General features: G+C 45.8%; 1 protein-coding gene across 7 annotated transcripts in view; it reads left to right on the forward strand.

The window, feature by feature from the left end:
* The window catches only part of rapgef1b (Rap guanine nucleotide exchange factor (GEF) 1b), an 85,293-nt gene that overhangs the window by 54,040 nt on the left and 13,925 nt on the right, over positions 1-17,328 (forward strand). For 3 of the 7 annotated variants that reach the window (XM_031802309.1, XM_031802311.1, XM_031802310.1), the window contains exons 7-11: positions 3,004-3,063; positions 3,670-3,784; positions 4,200-4,386; positions 5,057-5,623; positions 5,785-6,002. In XM_031802309.1, the coding sequence (XP_031658169.1) occupies positions 3,004-3,063; positions 3,670-3,784; positions 4,200-4,386; positions 5,057-5,623; positions 5,785-6,002 (1,147 nt within the window). The remainder of the gene's footprint in view (positions 1-3,003; positions 3,064-3,669; positions 3,785-4,199; positions 4,387-5,056; positions 5,624-5,784; positions 6,003-17,328) is intronic. The other 4 variants (XM_031802313.1, XM_031802314.1, XM_031802312.1 and 1 more) reach the window with 3 other exon arrangements.

Here is a 17,328-nt window from a genome sequence, read left to right on the forward strand (position 1 = left end):
ATATACAATGTGAGCAAATGAGGTGGGAAGGGAGGTAAAGGCAAAAAAAGGCCATGTTGGCAAAGTAAATACAATATAGCAAGTAAAACACTGGAATGGTAGATTTGCAGTGGAAGAATGTGCGAAGTAGAAATAAAAATAATGGGGTGCAAAGAAGCTAAATAAATAAAATAAAGACAGTAGGGAAAGAGGTAGTTGTTTGGGCTAAATTATAGGTGGGCTATGTACAGGTGCAGTAATCTGTGAGCTGCTCTGACAGTTGGTGCTTAAAGCTAGTGGGGGAGATAAGTGTTTCCAGTTTCAGAGATTTTTGTAGTTCGTTCCAGTCATTGGCAGCAGAGAACTGGAAGGGGAGGCGGCCAAAGAAAGAATTGGTTTTGGGGGTGACCAGAGAGATATACCTGCTGGAGCGCGTGCTACAGGTGGGTGATGCTATGGTGACCAGCGAGCTGAGATAAGGGGGGACTTTACCTAGCAGGGTCTTGTAGATGACATGGAGCCAGTGGGTTTGGCAACGAGTATGAAGCGAGGGCCAGCCAACGAGAGCGTACAGGTCGCAATGGTGGGTAGTATATGGGGCTTTGGTGACAAAACGGATTGCACTGTGATAGACTGCATTCAATTTGTTGTGTAGGGTATTGGAGGCTATTTTGTAAATGACATCGTCGAAGTCGAGGATTGGTAGGATGGTCAGTTTTACAAGGGTATGTTTGGCAGCATGAGTGAAGGATGCTTTGTTGCGAAATAGGAAGCCAATTCTAGATTTAACTTTGGATTGGAGATGTTTGATGTTGGTCTGGAGAAAGGAGAGTTTACAGTCTAACCAGACACCTAAGTATTTGTAGTTGTTCACGTATTCTAAGTCAGAGCCGTCCAGAGTAGTGATGTTGGACAGGCGGGCAGGTGCAGGCAGCGATCGGTTGAAGAGCATGCATTTAGTTTTACTTGTATTTAAGAGCAATTGGAGGCCACGGAAGGAGAGTTGTATTGCATTGAAGCTTGCCTGGAGGGTTGTTAACACAGTGTCCAAAGAAGGGCCAGAAGTATACAGAATGGTGTCGTCTGCGTAGAGGTGGATCAGAGACTCACCAGCAGCAAGAGTGACATCATTGATGTATACAGAGAAGAGAGTCGGTCCAAGAATGAACCCTGTGGCACCCCCATAGAGACTGCCAGAGGTCCGGACAGCAGACCCTCCGATTTGACACACTGAAGTCTATCAGAGAAGTAGTTGGTGAACCAGACGAGGCAATCATTTGAGAAACCAAGGCTGTCGAGTCTGCCGATGAGGATGTGGTGATTGACAGAGTCGAAAGCCTTGGCCAGATCAATGAATACGGCTGCACAGTAATGTTTCTTATCGATGGGGGTTAAGATATCGTTTAGGACCTTGAGCGTGGCTGAGGTGCACCCATGACCAGCTCTGAAACCAGATTGCATAGCAGAGAAGGTATGGTGAGATTCGAAATGGTCGGTAATCTGTTTGTTGACTTGGCTTTCGAAGACCTTAGAAAGGCATGGTAGGATAGATATAGGTCTGTAGCAGTTTGGGTCGAGAGTGTCCCCGCCTTTGAAGAGGGGGATGACCGCAGCTGCTTTCCAATCTTTGGGAATCTCAGACGTGCTGTTGACCGGGGTAGGAGTAGCCAGGTGGAAAGCATGGCCAGCTGTAGAAAAATGCTCATTGAAATTCTCAATTATAGTGGATTTATCAGTGGTGACAGTGTATCCTATCTTCAGTGCAGTGGGCAGCTGGGAGAAGGTGTTCTTATTCTCCATGGACTTTACAGTGTCCCAGAACTTTTTTTAGTTCGTTTGACTTAATTCTTCCTGCTGTTGAGGATATGGTTGGGACATTGTTGGGGGAAAAGGCTCCCGAAAAACTATACAGACAATATCTTCATCAAACAACACTGTTTCACGACGCATCAGTGACATGGCAGGAGGTGTTTTGAAACAATTACTACTTTGCATACAAACCAGTGAATTGTATGTGTTGCAGCTGGATGAGTCACAGCTCCTGCTATCAAATCAAATCAAATCAAATTTATTTATATAGCCCTTCGTACATCAGCTGATATCTCAAAGTGCTGTACAGAAACCCAGCCTAAAACCCCAAACAGCAAGCAATGCAGGTGGAGAAGCACGGTGGCTAGGAAAAACTCCCTAGAAAGGGATATATGTCCGTTAAGTTTATGTGGGGTCAATTAAGGAAGACAACCTCTTCTGAAAACTACTGGAAACCAGGACAACATGAGAGGATATTTTTTAAGTACTGGACAGCTTTGTGACATCAAATGGACTTTGGTGGTCAAGATGTGTTGGTATCTGTACTGTTGGCGCAAAAGCCATGACAGGGAGACAACGTGGAGTGGTAATGGGCATGCAAGCAGTTTCTCCCGACGCCACTTGGGTAAACTGCAGCACCACCGAGAGGCTCTTGCTGCCAAGGGAATGCCTGACAGCTTGAAATATGTTTTGGACACTACAGTGAAAATGGTTAACTTTTTTAAAGCAAGGCCCCTGAACTCTTGTGTATTTTCTGCATTATGCAATGATATGGGCAGCGACCATGTACCGCTTTTACAATTTTTTTTACAACATACATTGATGGCAAAAACAACATTTGAGAGTGCGCTGACCCTGGTGCTAGAGGGAGTACGCAGCTGGAGGTTGAACGTTCGAAGGGGTACGGGACTATAAAATGTTTGGGAACCACTGGCCTAGATGATCTTCTCCTCTTTAGTGGAAAAAGGGTCGTCATAAGAGACGGAAGGTGGTAGACAGGTAGACAGGCATTCATTTTCTGTGGGCTTAAGGAAGTGGAGCTATGAAAAATCCATAGGCCTTTGACTTGGCCGGAAGATTAGATCACAACCTTGAATATTACTACTAGGCTTTTGAGGTGCACTGCTGTCTGTCTCTCTTTACTTTGTCTTCCTCTCTCTTTCACTCTGTCTCTATCTACTTCCCATCCCTCTCTCCATGTTGTCCTGGGAACAGAGCACACTTGGCTACTGGCCCCACTTTCGCTGGCCAACGGAGATCCACAAAGACTGACACGTACGTTAGCCAGTAGGGTCATCCCCCTGCATTGTGACATCCTGCTTCCTTAATAACTGTCCAATCCCGTCCCCGGAAGAGTCTTGATAGGTGGAGGGCCTGATTGGTGGAGTGTCTTGTCTTGCATGCTTGAGTTCCTAATCATGTGTCATTGCATCACGCCACACAATGAAGCCCTCATCCAATCAGGAAGAACTTGGTGCATGAGTATGTACCAATGATGTCGTCATATAAACATTCATATATGTATCTGTTTGGTGTTTATATATCATAACTGTCATCACTTTCCTAGTCATGGTCCACACATGTATCCTTGACCTGCTGGTTTTATGTTGTGCCTTTAAATCTGCCATTGACTTGTGATGATTGCAGTATGATAACCTGGAAAGCCCAACTTCTGTTTGGGCTATTCCAGAGGTGATCGCAAAAGAGGCATTAAGCAGGAAATGCTGATATTACCATAACAAACCCTCAGTGTCATATCCCACAATCTTGCTCAAGTAGCAGTAAACTGTGTGTTTTTTTTTTGTCAGTCTGGTTGGGTATCAGAAGCCTAAAAACCTCCATTCTCACAGATTGTCCTACGTCCTACTTCTCTCTCTCCAGCCCTCCTCCAGCTTTGCCCCCAAAGAAGCGTCAGTCGGCCTCGTCGCCCACCCGTGTGGCAGTGGTGGCCACCATGAGCCGCGGCTCCAGCCTGCCCTGCAGCGTCCACAGTCAGGTACCACCAACCCACACCAAGGGTTATGGTTGAATAACACACACTTACTCGATAGTAATACTGTGGTCTTGTACACTGGTCTACTATAGAGCATCTGCATCAGAGTATGATCAGGGTGGATTACCAGACTATAGTGAAATAACGTGTTACATAACTAGTGACTGATTAAATCAGATTTGATTAGGCCGGCCATTAATGGATCATATATCCACAAAGTTTTCTATTGTTTGATGAAACTGACTGTGTAGCCGACTTAAATGGTTTCTCCTTTGATTGTCTGTCTGTGTATATGTGCCTGTCTGTCTCTATGTCTGTCTTTGTCTCTGTCTGTCTGTGTCTGTCTGTGTATATGTGCCTGTCTGTCTCTATGTCTGTCTCTATGTATGTCTTTGTCTCTGTCTGTCTGTGTGTGCAGCAGCAGGACTATGAGCAGGAGTTCCTCCAGAGGCGTTTCTCAGGGGGCAGCCAGTCGTATGGGTGCGACTCTCAGCGCCTCTCGCCCTACAGCAGCATGGGGAAGCTCAGCAGGTCTGAAGAGCAGCTCTGCTCCATGGAACAGGACAGTGGACAGTGCTCCAGAAATACTAGCTGTGAGACACTGGGTAGGGGCACAAACACATATACATACAATTAGACAGTTATCATAGTCAAATCAAATGTATTTATATAGCCCTTCGTACATCAGCAGATATCTCAAAGTGCTGTACAGAAACCCAGCCTAAAACCCCAAACAGCAAGCAATGCAGGTGTAGAAGCACAGTGGCTAGGAAAAACTCTCTAGAAAGGCCAAAACCTAGGAAGAAACCTAGAGAGGAACCAGGCTATGTGGGGTGGCCAGTCCTCTTCTGGCTGTGCCGGGTGGAGATTATAACAGAACATGGCCAAGATGTTCAAATGTTCATAAATGACCAGCATGGTCGAATAATAATAATCACAGGCAGAACAGTTGAAACTGGAGCAGCAGCACGGCCAGGTGGACAAGTCACGGTTGATCTTTATACACTGTCTGTACCGAAATAGAAAAACACACATTTTTGAACGTGCATACTTTCTCGCACACAATGAAAATACACACAATAGAATGTAAAGATGGACAAAAATACATAGACTGAACAAACACCCACTTTACATGTCAACAGCCTCACCTAACCACAAACACTTATTTTCTCTACAAATGTCCCCCTCTCTAACCTCTTGTCTCTCTCTCTTACAACACATTTCACTGCACCTATCTGGTGTATGCGACAGTAAAAACCTATATTTTTTCTCCAGACAACACAGAGAGTTACGACCCCGACTATGACTTCCTCCACCAGGACCTCGCTGTCTTCACAGGGGACACCCACCTGCCCTCCACTGCCACCCCCTCAGGGGTCATGTCCCTGTCCCCCCTCCCCGAGTCCCACAGTGAGTGCTCCTCCCCCGTGCCTCCTCACGCCCAGTTCAGGTCACCACCCGCCCCACACCACCAACAACCCCACCCACCCCAGTCCGAGTACTGGACCCCCCAGCCCGGTTCCCACATCATCCCCTTGCAACTATCCCGCATCAGTGCTCCTCCAGCATTACCCCAGAAGAAGCGGCGCAGCTCCCAGGTTTCACCTTATCAGGACGGGTGTGGCTCCTCGGGGGGACCCCTCAACGAGAGGTCCCCTTCCCAATACGAAAACCTGTCGGAGGAGGAGCTGCTGCACCCCACGCCACCCTTTCCCCTCTTCACTCCCAACTCGCCCATGCCCCAGAGCAACGGGGGGGTGTTCGTGACCCAGTACCTGGCTAGCGAGAACGCCGACCTGCCCTCTAGTCCACCGCCACTGCCTGAGAAGAGGAATAAGCACGGTGAGTGGCAGAGGGAGAGATGGAGAGGGGGGGGTGTGCTTGAGAAAGGAAGGGATAGGACTGGAAGAGATGGAGGGAAAGAAAATTGAGGCTGGTAGTGTGCATGTTTTAATGTTTCACTTGAATCACTTTTAATCTCCTGCTATGTAATCTCCCTCCAGTCCTGGCGTACATGCAGTTTGTGGAGGACTACTCAGAGCCCCAGCCATCAGTGTTCTACCAGACCCCACAGAATGAGAGCATCTATGAGCAGAGGAACAAACGCTTCCAGGACGTCTATGGCCTCAACGACTCCTTCAGCAGCACCGACTCGGTCCACGAGCCCCTTCCCATACCCCTCTTCCCGCCCCCCGCCCTGCCCCCCAAGAAGAGGCAGCTGGTGAGTGTGTGTGATCACCCTCAAGTCTTCAACCCCCCGCTCAAACATTCTGGGAGCCCTTATTGGCTACGCCACCTCAGAATTTCTCAATCCTCTATAGAGGTCTTGTTTCAGAAGGACACTAGAGATTGATGCATTGGTTGTGAAGGTGGAGCGTGCCAGTGCACACTATGGGAAAAGTGTGAAGAATAGGGGCCCAAGGTTCTTTGTGTGAGGTCTCCTCTCCAGGTGGACATCCATGTGGTCATGGTTGAGTGCTGAATGGTTAAATGTTTTACTCATAGGGGTTTAAGGTTGATGATTTAACACTTCTAACTTAGTTCCATGTCAACAATTAAACATGGTAATCTAAAAGGTCAACGTTTAACCCACTGTGGTGAAACCAAAACAGTGAGGTCATGGTCGTGCAACATTAGTTGCCTAGGGGTCAAAGGTGAGGTGTCAGATTTTGACTGGGGTCATTTATGCTGTATGACACCCCAGAAGACAGTTGACTGTCTATAGGTCAGTTGCAACCAGAACACGTGTCAATGAAGAGCAGGGTCGTGTTCATTAGGGCATGTGATGGGAAACAAATTCAAACGTGCAACAGGAAAGGAAAAGGGACCTTTCTTATTGGACCCTCTCTGTTTCAGTCCTTTTTGAACATGACCTAGAAGAAAAACTCTGAGGTCATTTGTACTCGTCAGGTTGGTTGTTGGCTGGAAAGGACAAGAGTCCAAAGCTGCATTCTTGCAGGAAGCCATTTCTCCATCCATCTCTCGCTGGTATCTCTCGCTGGTTTGGTTCAGTCTGCCTAGTCTCTCGTTCTCTTGTTTTTTCTTCTCTTGCTCTCATTTTTCTCTTTTTCTCAGTCAATCAGTCTATAGAGGGGAGAGCTGTGGGGGAGGGACAAGGGAGGTCAGATCGATTTTCAGGTTAATGGGGATTGGTTCAACATAACTGGGGATTGAGGTGTCAAGTGGTGAGGTTAGACTATGCATTAACCTGTATAGATAAAACCTTTATGGTGTCACCAGTTAGACACTTGTGTCATTTGATTTGTCAGACTAGACCTGGGTAGAGGCTGGTGGGAGGAGCTATAGGAGGACGGGCTCATTGTAATGTCTGTAACAGTATAAATGGAACAGAGACAAACATGTGGTTTCCATATGTTTGATGTGTTTGATACCGTTTCATCTCTTCCATTCCAGCCATTACAATGAGACAGTTGGTTGTATTTTTCCTTCATCTTCTTTTTAAAAAGGGAGCTAATTTGTTTTCAGCACTTTTATTTCCATGACTGATCAAAACTTGTTTTCTCATGGCTCTCTCTTGTCCCTCAGCAGCAACATGTTTGGAACATCGAATCGCAATAAAATCACAGTATAGAATCGCAATACATATAGAATTGTGAGAATTGCAATACATATCCTATTGGCACCTAAGTATTGTGAGGCAATTCCCAGCCCTAACAGTAAGCAGATGTCACTTCATACAGTAGGACGACACTGAGAGAGACCGTCTGTGGGTCTTCTGCTGTCCACTAACAACTCTCTATTTTAACACTTTCCACACCTTTATTTTGATGATTTCTGTTGTAAAGTATTAGTTTCCTCCAACTGTATTTCTCTCCTCCCTCTCTCTTTCCTCCATATCCTCATCTTCCTCCTCCCTCCCTCTTTCTCTCTCCCCTCCATCTCATCCTCTCTCTCTCCTGGTAATCTTGGCTGGTGGTGTAGTGGACTTAATGAGGTTGAGGCCCGGGTGGGATACGACTGGTTTACCTCTTCATCCTATTCCTCTTGTCCAATAAGCCACCATGTCACAGGATTTACACAGCTTTGTGGGGGAAAAAATCACTTTGCCGGTGTGCCAGTCAGATAAGAAGACTGATGGGGGAGGAGAATCATATTTCAAGTGTGTTTTGGGCCTTGTAGTGGACCTGGTTTCTTTGAAGCTGTAGAGTTTGTACCGTAATCAGACCATGAGAGCTTGGTAGGTTTAGCATGCCGCAGTCAGATTTGAACACTGTGAGCGAATGCAGGTGTCTGGACTTTTTGGTAACTTCTAAGCTTCTGACCCCTAATGATGCCCTTTGACTTTTGCTGACCGTGTGGCTGAACTAATTACACAGGATTCATGTTCAGTGTCAGCAACAAGGAGTCTTCTCCTTTCTCCATTGATTCCCTTCTTCTGTGGTAGATTTCTGCATGTCTGACAGTCACCATCATTACTGGTTGCTGTCCTCTGCTTAACTCTCTTTTCTGGCTCTGGTTCTAAAACGGCTGCTCCATCTGCTCTATATCTAGGGTAATAAAGTTTACTACTTTTTTTTTCTTTGTCTCTTCTTAATCTCATGTATTGTTTATTCCTTTTTGCTCCCTATTCTCACTGCTTCTGTCTCTTTCTTCTTACCGATCTTTCCCCATTCCTTTTTGTCTTCCATTTTCTCCTTCCTCTCTTCCTCCCCCTCTTCCTCCTCATCCTCCTCTCTGTCGTGCCACCTCCAGCCGCCATTGGTGGTTGCGGCGGAGGAGGCAGGCTCTGGCCTAGGCCTCATCCTATCGGTTTCTAGCTCCTCCTACCTGAGTGGACATGCCTCGCTGACCACGCCCATGGTGAGTCTACCTGATTGGCCCTGGTGGCCCAAATTGGCAGGACTCCAGGGCTGTGTTGTCTAGATCTGACTGTTGATAGCCCTGAATGAGGTGGTTGTGTTTCTCCTGAGGGGCTCACGGCCCCACTGTTATGTTTAGCCGGTTATGATGCGTTTTGTTCGTCTCTGTGCATGGTTCCAACATTGATTATGATAAAGGTGTGCTCATGATGAACAGGTAACTGCCAAAATAATGGAAACACCAACATAAAGTGTCTTAATAAGGCATTGGGTCACCACGAGCCACCAGAACAGCTTCGATGCACCTTGGCATAGATTCTGCAAGTGTCTGGAAATCTATACCATTCTTCCACCAGAAATTCCATCAATATGTTTTGTTGATGGTGGTGGAAAATACTGTCTCAGGCGCCGATCCATAATCTCCCATAAGTGTTTAATTGTGTTGAGATCTGGTAACTGACACAATTTGATGGGATGCTGATTGCTTAATTAAGATAGCGCCAGAGAAGAAGGCTGACGTTTTACTTGTTCCTATTTTACGTGTTCTTATTGTGTTTTTTGCGGGGTTTTTTTCTCTTATGGCCGAAAATATAATCTGCACATCAGACCTGCATAACTCACCACAAACTGGCAGAATCCTTTATTTTTCTTTAACCTCTCTAGGGGCATGCCCAAATTAAACGGCCTGCTACTCGGGCCCAGAAGATATGATATGCATATAACTGGTAGATTTGGATAGAAAACACTCTAAAGTTTCCAAAACTGTTAAAATAGTGTCTGTGAGTATAACATAACTAATTTAGCTGGCGAAAACCTGAAAAAAATCCATTCAGGAAGTAGTTTTTTGGGGGGTTTTGTAGTTTTCTATTCAATGCCATTACAGTATCCATTGACTTAGGACTCCATTTGCAGTTCCTCTGCCTTCCACTAGATGTCAAGTCTTTTGAAATCGTTTCAGGCTTGTATTCTTATAAATGAAGGAGTAAGACCAGTCTGAAGGAGTGGACCCTAACGCGACGCAGAGTTTTTTTCAGGCGCATGTGCATTTCTTGTTTACCTTTTATATTGACGACGTTATTGTCCGGTTGAAATATTATAGATCATTTAGGCTAAAAAACAACCTGAGGATTGAATATAAACATTGTTTGACATGTTTCTATGAACTTTACGGATACAATTTGGATTTTTTCAACTGTCAACTGGGCTACGTTCTGGGCTAGGTATGCTTTCGCTGAAAAGCATTTTATAAATATGACACTGGTTGGTTTAACAAGAAGGTAATCTTTAAACCTATGTAAAAAATGTTTTGTTTTCTGAATTTTTATAATGTGCATTTCTGAAATTGAATTTGGCGCTCTGCAACCTCACTGGATGTTGGCCAGGTGGAATGTTAGCATCCCCCTTACCCTAGAGAGGTTAACAAATCCGAGGAGGCCGACGTGAATGACATACTGCTTTCCCGGGAACAGGCCCAGATCCCCGTCATTTACGTCAAGAGAAGGCGGAGAAAAAGGGGCCGGAGGCCGGGCTGCCTTCTGAGAATTCGTAGGCGATCGAATAAACTCCCACTGCCTTCCATTCTGCTAGCAAACGTACAGTCTTTGGAAAATAAAATTGATGACCTATGCGGAAGATTAAACTACCAACTTGACATTCAAAACTGTAATATCTTATGCTTCATGGAGTTGTGACTGAACGATGACATTGTCAACATACAGCTGGCTGGTTATATGCTGTATCGGCAGGATAGGACAGCAGTCTAGTAAGACAAGTGGCGGAGGACTATATATTTTTGTAAATAAGATGGTGCATGATATCTAAAGAAGTTTTGAGGTTTTGCTCGCCTGAGATAGTGTGGTCTACAGCTTATCATGAGAACTCTCTAGGTAGATGGTTTCATCTGTATTTTTCGTAGCTGTCTACATACCACCACAAGCTGATGCTGGCACTAAAATCGTACTAAATGTGCTGTATTCTGCCATAAGCAAACAGGAAACTGCTCACCCTTAGGCGGCGCTCCTAGTGACCGGATGTGGCAGGGCTTGCAAACCATTACAGGCTACAAAGGGAAGCACAGATGAGAGCTGCCCAGTGACACGAGCCTACCAGACGAGCTAAACTACTTCTATGCTCACTTCGAGGCACGTAACACTGAAACATGCATGAGAGCACTATCTGTTCCGGAAGACTGTGTGATCGCGCTCTCCACAGCCGATGTAAGTAAGACCTTTAGACAGGTCAACATTCACAAGGCCGCCGGGCCAGAAGGATTACCAGGACATGTACTGTGTGCTTGCGCTGAACAACTGGCAAGTGTCTTCACTGACATTTTCAACCTCTCCCTGTCCGAGTCTGTAATACCAACATGTTTTAAGCAGACCACCATAGTCCCTGTGCCCAAGAACACTAAGGTAACCTGCCTAAATGACTACTGACCCATAGCACTCACGTCTGTAGCCATGAAGTGCTTTGAAAGGGTGGTCATGGCTCACATCAACGGCATTATCCCAGAAACCCTAGACCCACTCCAATTTGCATACCGCCCTAACAGATCCACAGATGATGCAATCTCTATTGCACTCCACACTGCCCTTTCCCACCTGGACAAAAGGAACACCAATGTGAGAATTCTATTCATTGACTACAGCTCAGCGTTCAACACCATAGTGCCCTCAAAAGCTCATCAACAAGCTAAGGACCCTGGGACTAAACACCTCCCTCTGCAACTGGATCCTGGACTTCCAGACGGGCCGCCCCCAGGTGGTAAGGGTAGGTAACAACACATCCGCCACGCTGATCCTCAACACAGGGGCCCCTCCTGTACTCCCTGTTCACTCATGACTGCATAGCCAGGCACAACTCCAACACCATCATTAAGTTTGTAGATGACACAACAGTGGTAGGCCTGATCACAGACAACAACAAGACAGCCTATAGGGAGGAGGTCAGAGACCTGGCTGCCTGGTGCCAGGACAACAACCTCTCCCTCAACGTGATCAAGACAAAGGAGATGATTGTGGACTACGGGAAAAAGAGGACCGAGCACGCCCCCATTCTCATTGACGGGGTTGTAGTGGAGCAGGTTGAGAGTTTCAAGTTCCTTGGCATCCACATCACTAACAAACTAACATGGTCCAAGCACACCAAGACAGTCGTGAAGAGGGCACGACAAAACCTATTCCCCCTCAGGAGACTTTTAAATATTTGGCATGGGTCCTCAGCTCTTCAAAAAGTTCTATAGCAGCTGCACCATCGAGAGCATCCTGGTTGCATCACTGCCTGGTACAAAAAACAAGATTTCGTCCCATGTAAATATGGTCTTTTTTGGTTTTGTTTTTGTGTACATTTCATTATATCTGTCTCTTTCCATTTTCAAATTAAATATACCTTCCTGCAACTCGCCTCACCCAGTGTGGTACGGATCTGCAATTTTTTAGACCTTATAGCTGAAACCTCCATCAGGAGCTAGCCAGCTAATTAGCTACTAGCTTTTCAGTCATTGTTAGCCACTGCTAGCGGTTTTTACCTTTTAGCTCGAACTTCAGCCGCTTTAGCCCGGATAGCCTGGATAATACCTGCCAGTCTGCACAGCATGATATCAGCCCTGAGCATATCGGACTGATCCCCCCCCCACTACATCACCGGAATTATCAAGGAACCTATCAGGTACAACCCCAAATCTGTAAACATGGGCACCCTCATAGATATCATCCTGACCAACCTGCCCTCTAAATACACCTCTACTGTTTTCAACCTCCCAATCAAATGTCGACCGCATTATCTACCAAGAGTATTCTCTTCGATTATAATCGCAGCCGTATGTATTCCCCCCCAAGCAGACACATCAATGGCCCTGAACAAACTTTATTTGACTCTATGTAAACTGAGAACCACATATCCTGAGGCTGCATTCATTGTAGCTGAGGATTTTAACAAGGCTAATCTGAAAACAAGACTCCCTAAATTCTATCAGCATATCGATTGTGCAACCAGGGCTGGTAAAACCCTGGATCATTGTTATTCTAACTTCCGCGACACATATAAGGCCCTCCCCCGCCCTCTTCTCGGAAAAGCTGACCACGACTCCATTTTGTTGCTCCCAGCCTATAGACAGAGACTAAAACAGGAAGCTCCCGTGCTCAGGTCTGTTCAACGCTGGTCGGACCAATCTGATTCCACGCTTCAAGACTGCTTCGATCACGTGGGTTGGGATATGTTCCGAATTGCGTCCAACAACAACATTGACGAATATGCTGATTTGGTGAGCGAGTTCATTAGCAAGTGCATTGTCGATGTCGTACCCACAGCAACTATTAAAACATTCCCAAACCAGAAACCGTGGATTGATGGCAGCATTCGCGTGAAACTGAACTCGCGAACCACTGCATTTTAGCCAGGGCAAGATGACCGGAAACATGACCGAATACAAACAGTGTAGCTATTCCCTCCGCAAGGCAATCAAACAAGCTAAGCGTCAGTATAGAGACAAAGTAGAGTTGCAATTCAACGGCTCAGACACGAGGTATGTGGCAGGCTCCACAGTCAATCATGGATTACAAAAAGAAAACCAGCCCCGTCGCAGACCAGGATGTCTTGCTCCCAGACAGACTAAATAACTTCTTTGCTCGCTTTGAGGACAATACAGTGCCACTGACACTGCCCGCTACCAAAACCTGCAGACTCTCCTTCACTGCAGCCGAGTAAAACATTTAAACTTGTTAACCCTCGCAAGGCTGCAGGCAGCATCCCCAGCCGCGTCCTCAGAGCATGCGCAGACCAGCTGGCTGGTGTGTTTACGGACATATTCAATCAATCCTTGTCCCAGTCTGCTGTCCCCACATGCTTCAGGAGGGCCACCATTGTTCCTGTTGCCAAGAAAGCTAAGGTAACTGAGCTAAACGACTACCGCCCCGTAGCACTCATTTCCGTCATCATGAAGTGCTTTGAGAGACTAGTCAAGGACCATATCACCTCCAGCCTACCTGACACCCTAGACCCACTCCAATTTGCTTACCGCCCCAATAGGTCCACAGACGACGCAATCGCAACCACACTGCACACTGCCCTAACTCATCTGGAGAAGAGGAAGACCTATGTGAGAATGCTGTTCATCGACTACAGCTCAGCATTTAACACCATAGTACCTTCCAAACTCTCGACCCTGCCCTGTGCAACTGGGTAATGGACTTCCTGATGGGCCGCCCCCAGGTGGTGAGGGTAGGTAACAACATCAACCCGCTGATCCTCAACACGGGCCCCACAAGGGTGCGTACTGAGCCCTCTTCTGTACTCCCTGTTCACCCACGACTGCGTGGCCATGCACGCCTCCAACTCAATCATCAAGTTTGCGGACGACACTACAGTGGTAGGCTTGATTACCAACAACAACGAGACGGCCTACAGGGAGGAGGTGAGGGCCCTCGGAGTGTGGTGTCAGGAAAGTAACCTCACACTCAACGTCAACAAAACAAAGGAGATGATTGTGGACTTCAGGAATCCGCAGAGGGAGCACCCCCCTATCCACATCGACGGGACAGTAGTGGAGAGGGTAGAACATTTTAAGTTCCTTGGCGTACACATCACGGACAAACTGAATTGGTCCACCCACACAGACAGTGTGGTGAAGAAGGCGCAGCAGCGCCTCTTGAACCTCAGGAGGCTGAAGAAATTCGGCTTGTCACCAAAAGCACTCACAAACTTTTACAGATGCACATCCTGTTGGGCTGTATCACCGCCTGGTATGGCAACTGCTCCGTCCACAACCGTAAGGCTCTCCAGAGGGTAACATCACCAGGGGAAAACTACCTGCTCTCCAGGGCATCTACACCACCGGGTGTCACAGGAAGGCCATAAAGATCATCAAGGACAACAACCACCCGAGCCACTGCCTGTTCACCCCGCTATCATCCAGAAGGCGAGGTCAGTACAGGTGCATCGAAGCAGGGACCGAGAGACTGAAAAACAGCTTCTATCTCAAGGCCATCAGACTGTTAAACTGCCACCACTAACATTGAGTGGCTGCTGCCAACATACTGACTCAAGTCCAGCCACGTTAATAATTGAAAAATTTATTTCAATAATGTATCACTAGCCACTTTAAACAACGCCACTTAATATAATGTTTACGGACCCTACATTACTCATATGTATAAACTGTACTCAATACCATCTACTGCATCTTGCCTATGCCGTTCTGTACCATCACTCATTCATATATCTTTATGTACATTTTCTTTATCCCTTTACACTTGTGTGTATAAGGTAGTTGTTGTGGAATTGTTAGGTTAGATTACTCGTTGGTTATTACTGCATTGAACTAGAAGCACAAGCATTTCGCTACACTCATATTAACATCTGCTAACCATGTGTATGTGACAAATAACATTTGGTTTGATTTGAATGCCCTACTCTTTGAAGTTATGCAGTTGTCTAAAAAACAACATTTTGCCCAAACCCCCCCCCCCCCCTTTTGTGTACTTGACTGTATTTATACTTGGGATATCATTTTTCAACAACAACAAAAAATGTAATCACTGGATGACATCTTTAACAACGCTAACACTTGCTGCTGTTCTCCCCTGACCCTTGATCTCTAATGGATATGAGGCAGATGGTCTTGGGGAGTGGGCTGACTGCATATGGCCCCTGGGTGTGGTGGGGGGCACGCTGAGGAGGTCAGGGAGAGGGGGTGTGTCCCTGTGGAATCACTCGATTTGGACCTGGCCCTGATGCAAAACAGATTCCCTCTCCTGCTCTTCTTCTTCCTCCTCTACCCTTCTTCTTCCTCATCTACCCTTCTTCTTCCTCTACCGCTCTTCTCCTTTTCTCAGTCCTTTTCACCTCCAAAATGTTTTCCCACTAAATCAAATCCAACTTCATTTACACATTAAACATTACTGTACACTTTAGAATTTAAACCCACTTTTCTCCCGCTCCCAGTCTACTTCACCCTCCCCCTCTCTCTCTTACACCCCTCAATCCCCTCCCAGTGTTTGTGCCAATGGAATGTCCACATTCCTCAAGTCCTCGGGGCGTGATGTTATGGGGGGATGCCATGAGGATGGGAGGTCTGGAAGGAAATAGAAAATATATGCAATATATTTCATTTAGTTATTCGATTTAGTGCCAACAATGCCATTTCAGTGGAAAATCTTTCTGCTCCGCTCTCTCTCTGTGTGTGTGTGTTGTTTAGTATGTTTTATGGTTGTACATTTTGGGGAATAGTATGTCGGAACATTTTGTTAGGTGGAAAGAATATAAACTGTCCTTAGTCTTCAGTGGAAACATCCTCATTCGTTCTCACTCCACTTTTGCATAACCATGTTGCTTTAGGTTTAGTGTCTCATATGTGTGTGTGTGTGTGTGTGTGTGTGTGTGTGTGTGGGAGGGATGGTGTGTACACGCCCGCCTGTGTGTGGTTTTTATCAGTGATCTATGTAGGGTTGACCCCATTTAGCCTCGACTGGTCGATTGCTTGGTTTGTGGGGCGGCAGGTAGCCTAGAGGTTAGAGGGTTGGGCCAGAAACCAGAAGGTTGCTAGATTGAATCCCCGAGCTGACAAGGTAGAAATCTGTCGTTATGCCCCTGAACATGGCAGTTAACCCACTGTTCCATTGTAAATAAGAATTTATTCTTAACTGACTTGCCTAGTTGAATAAAAACATTTTAAAAATATTGGTTGATAGGCTATTCGTCTGCCGAGACAAAATTATGGCACGTCTTGATTGACGCCTGTCTCAGTGGACTAATCCATTGCGGAGGCTGCAGGGCTGGCGCACCAGTAGTATACTACCGTTCAAAGTTTGGGGTCACTTAGAAATGTCCTTGTTTTTGAAGAAAAGCAAATTTGTTGTCCATTAAAATCACATCAAATTGATCAGAAATACAGTGTAGACATGGTTAATGTTGTAAATGACATTTGTAGCTGGAAACAGCAGATTTCTTAAGGAATATCTACATATTCCATTAAAAGAAATCAGACTTTCCACCAAACTTTTGAATGGTAGTGTACATTTACAGTTAATTCCCATAATTTCTCATCTACAATGGTTGTTTTGGTTACCATAATTTCTAGTAGTGCATTCAATATATTATTATTATTACAGTCTTACAGTTCTCATTGTCGGAGTGGACACGTTGTTTGCAGAGCGCACAAGCTAGGCTACACTTGTGAGAAACAAGTTTTGATTTATTTCATTCCAATTTACGAGTTGTCAGTGTATTAATTGTTTTGAGCTGTTTTGCAAGGAGGAATGGGAAAAAATGTCAGTCTCTCGATGTGCAAAACTGATAGAGACATACCCCAAGCGACTTACAGCTGTAATCGCAGCAAAAGGTGGCGCTACAAAGTATTAACTTAAGGGGGCTGAATCATTTTGCACCCCCAATTTTTCAGTTTTTGATTTGTTAAAAAAGTTTGAAATATCCAATAAATGTCGTTCCACTTCATGATTGTGTCCCACTTGTTGTTGATTCTTTACAAAAAAATACAGTTTTATATCTTTATGTTTGAAGCCTGAAATGTGGCAAAAGGTCGCAAAGTTCAAGGGGGCCGAATACTTTCGCAAGGCACTGTATATGGGGCTGTGATTAGACTACATCCAGTTTGCTGAGTAGAGTGTTGGAGGCTATTTTATAAATGACATCACCAAAGTCAAGGGTCGGTAGGATGGTCAGTTTTACGATGGTATGTTTGGCTGCATGGGTGAAGGAGGCTTTGTTGTGAAA

Source organism: Oncorhynchus kisutch, linkage group LG23 (assembly GCF_002021735.2).
Source record: "Oncorhynchus kisutch isolate 150728-3 linkage group LG23, Okis_V2, whole genome shotgun sequence".
NCBI lineage: Eukaryota > Metazoa > Chordata > Actinopteri > Salmoniformes > Salmonidae > Oncorhynchus > Oncorhynchus kisutch.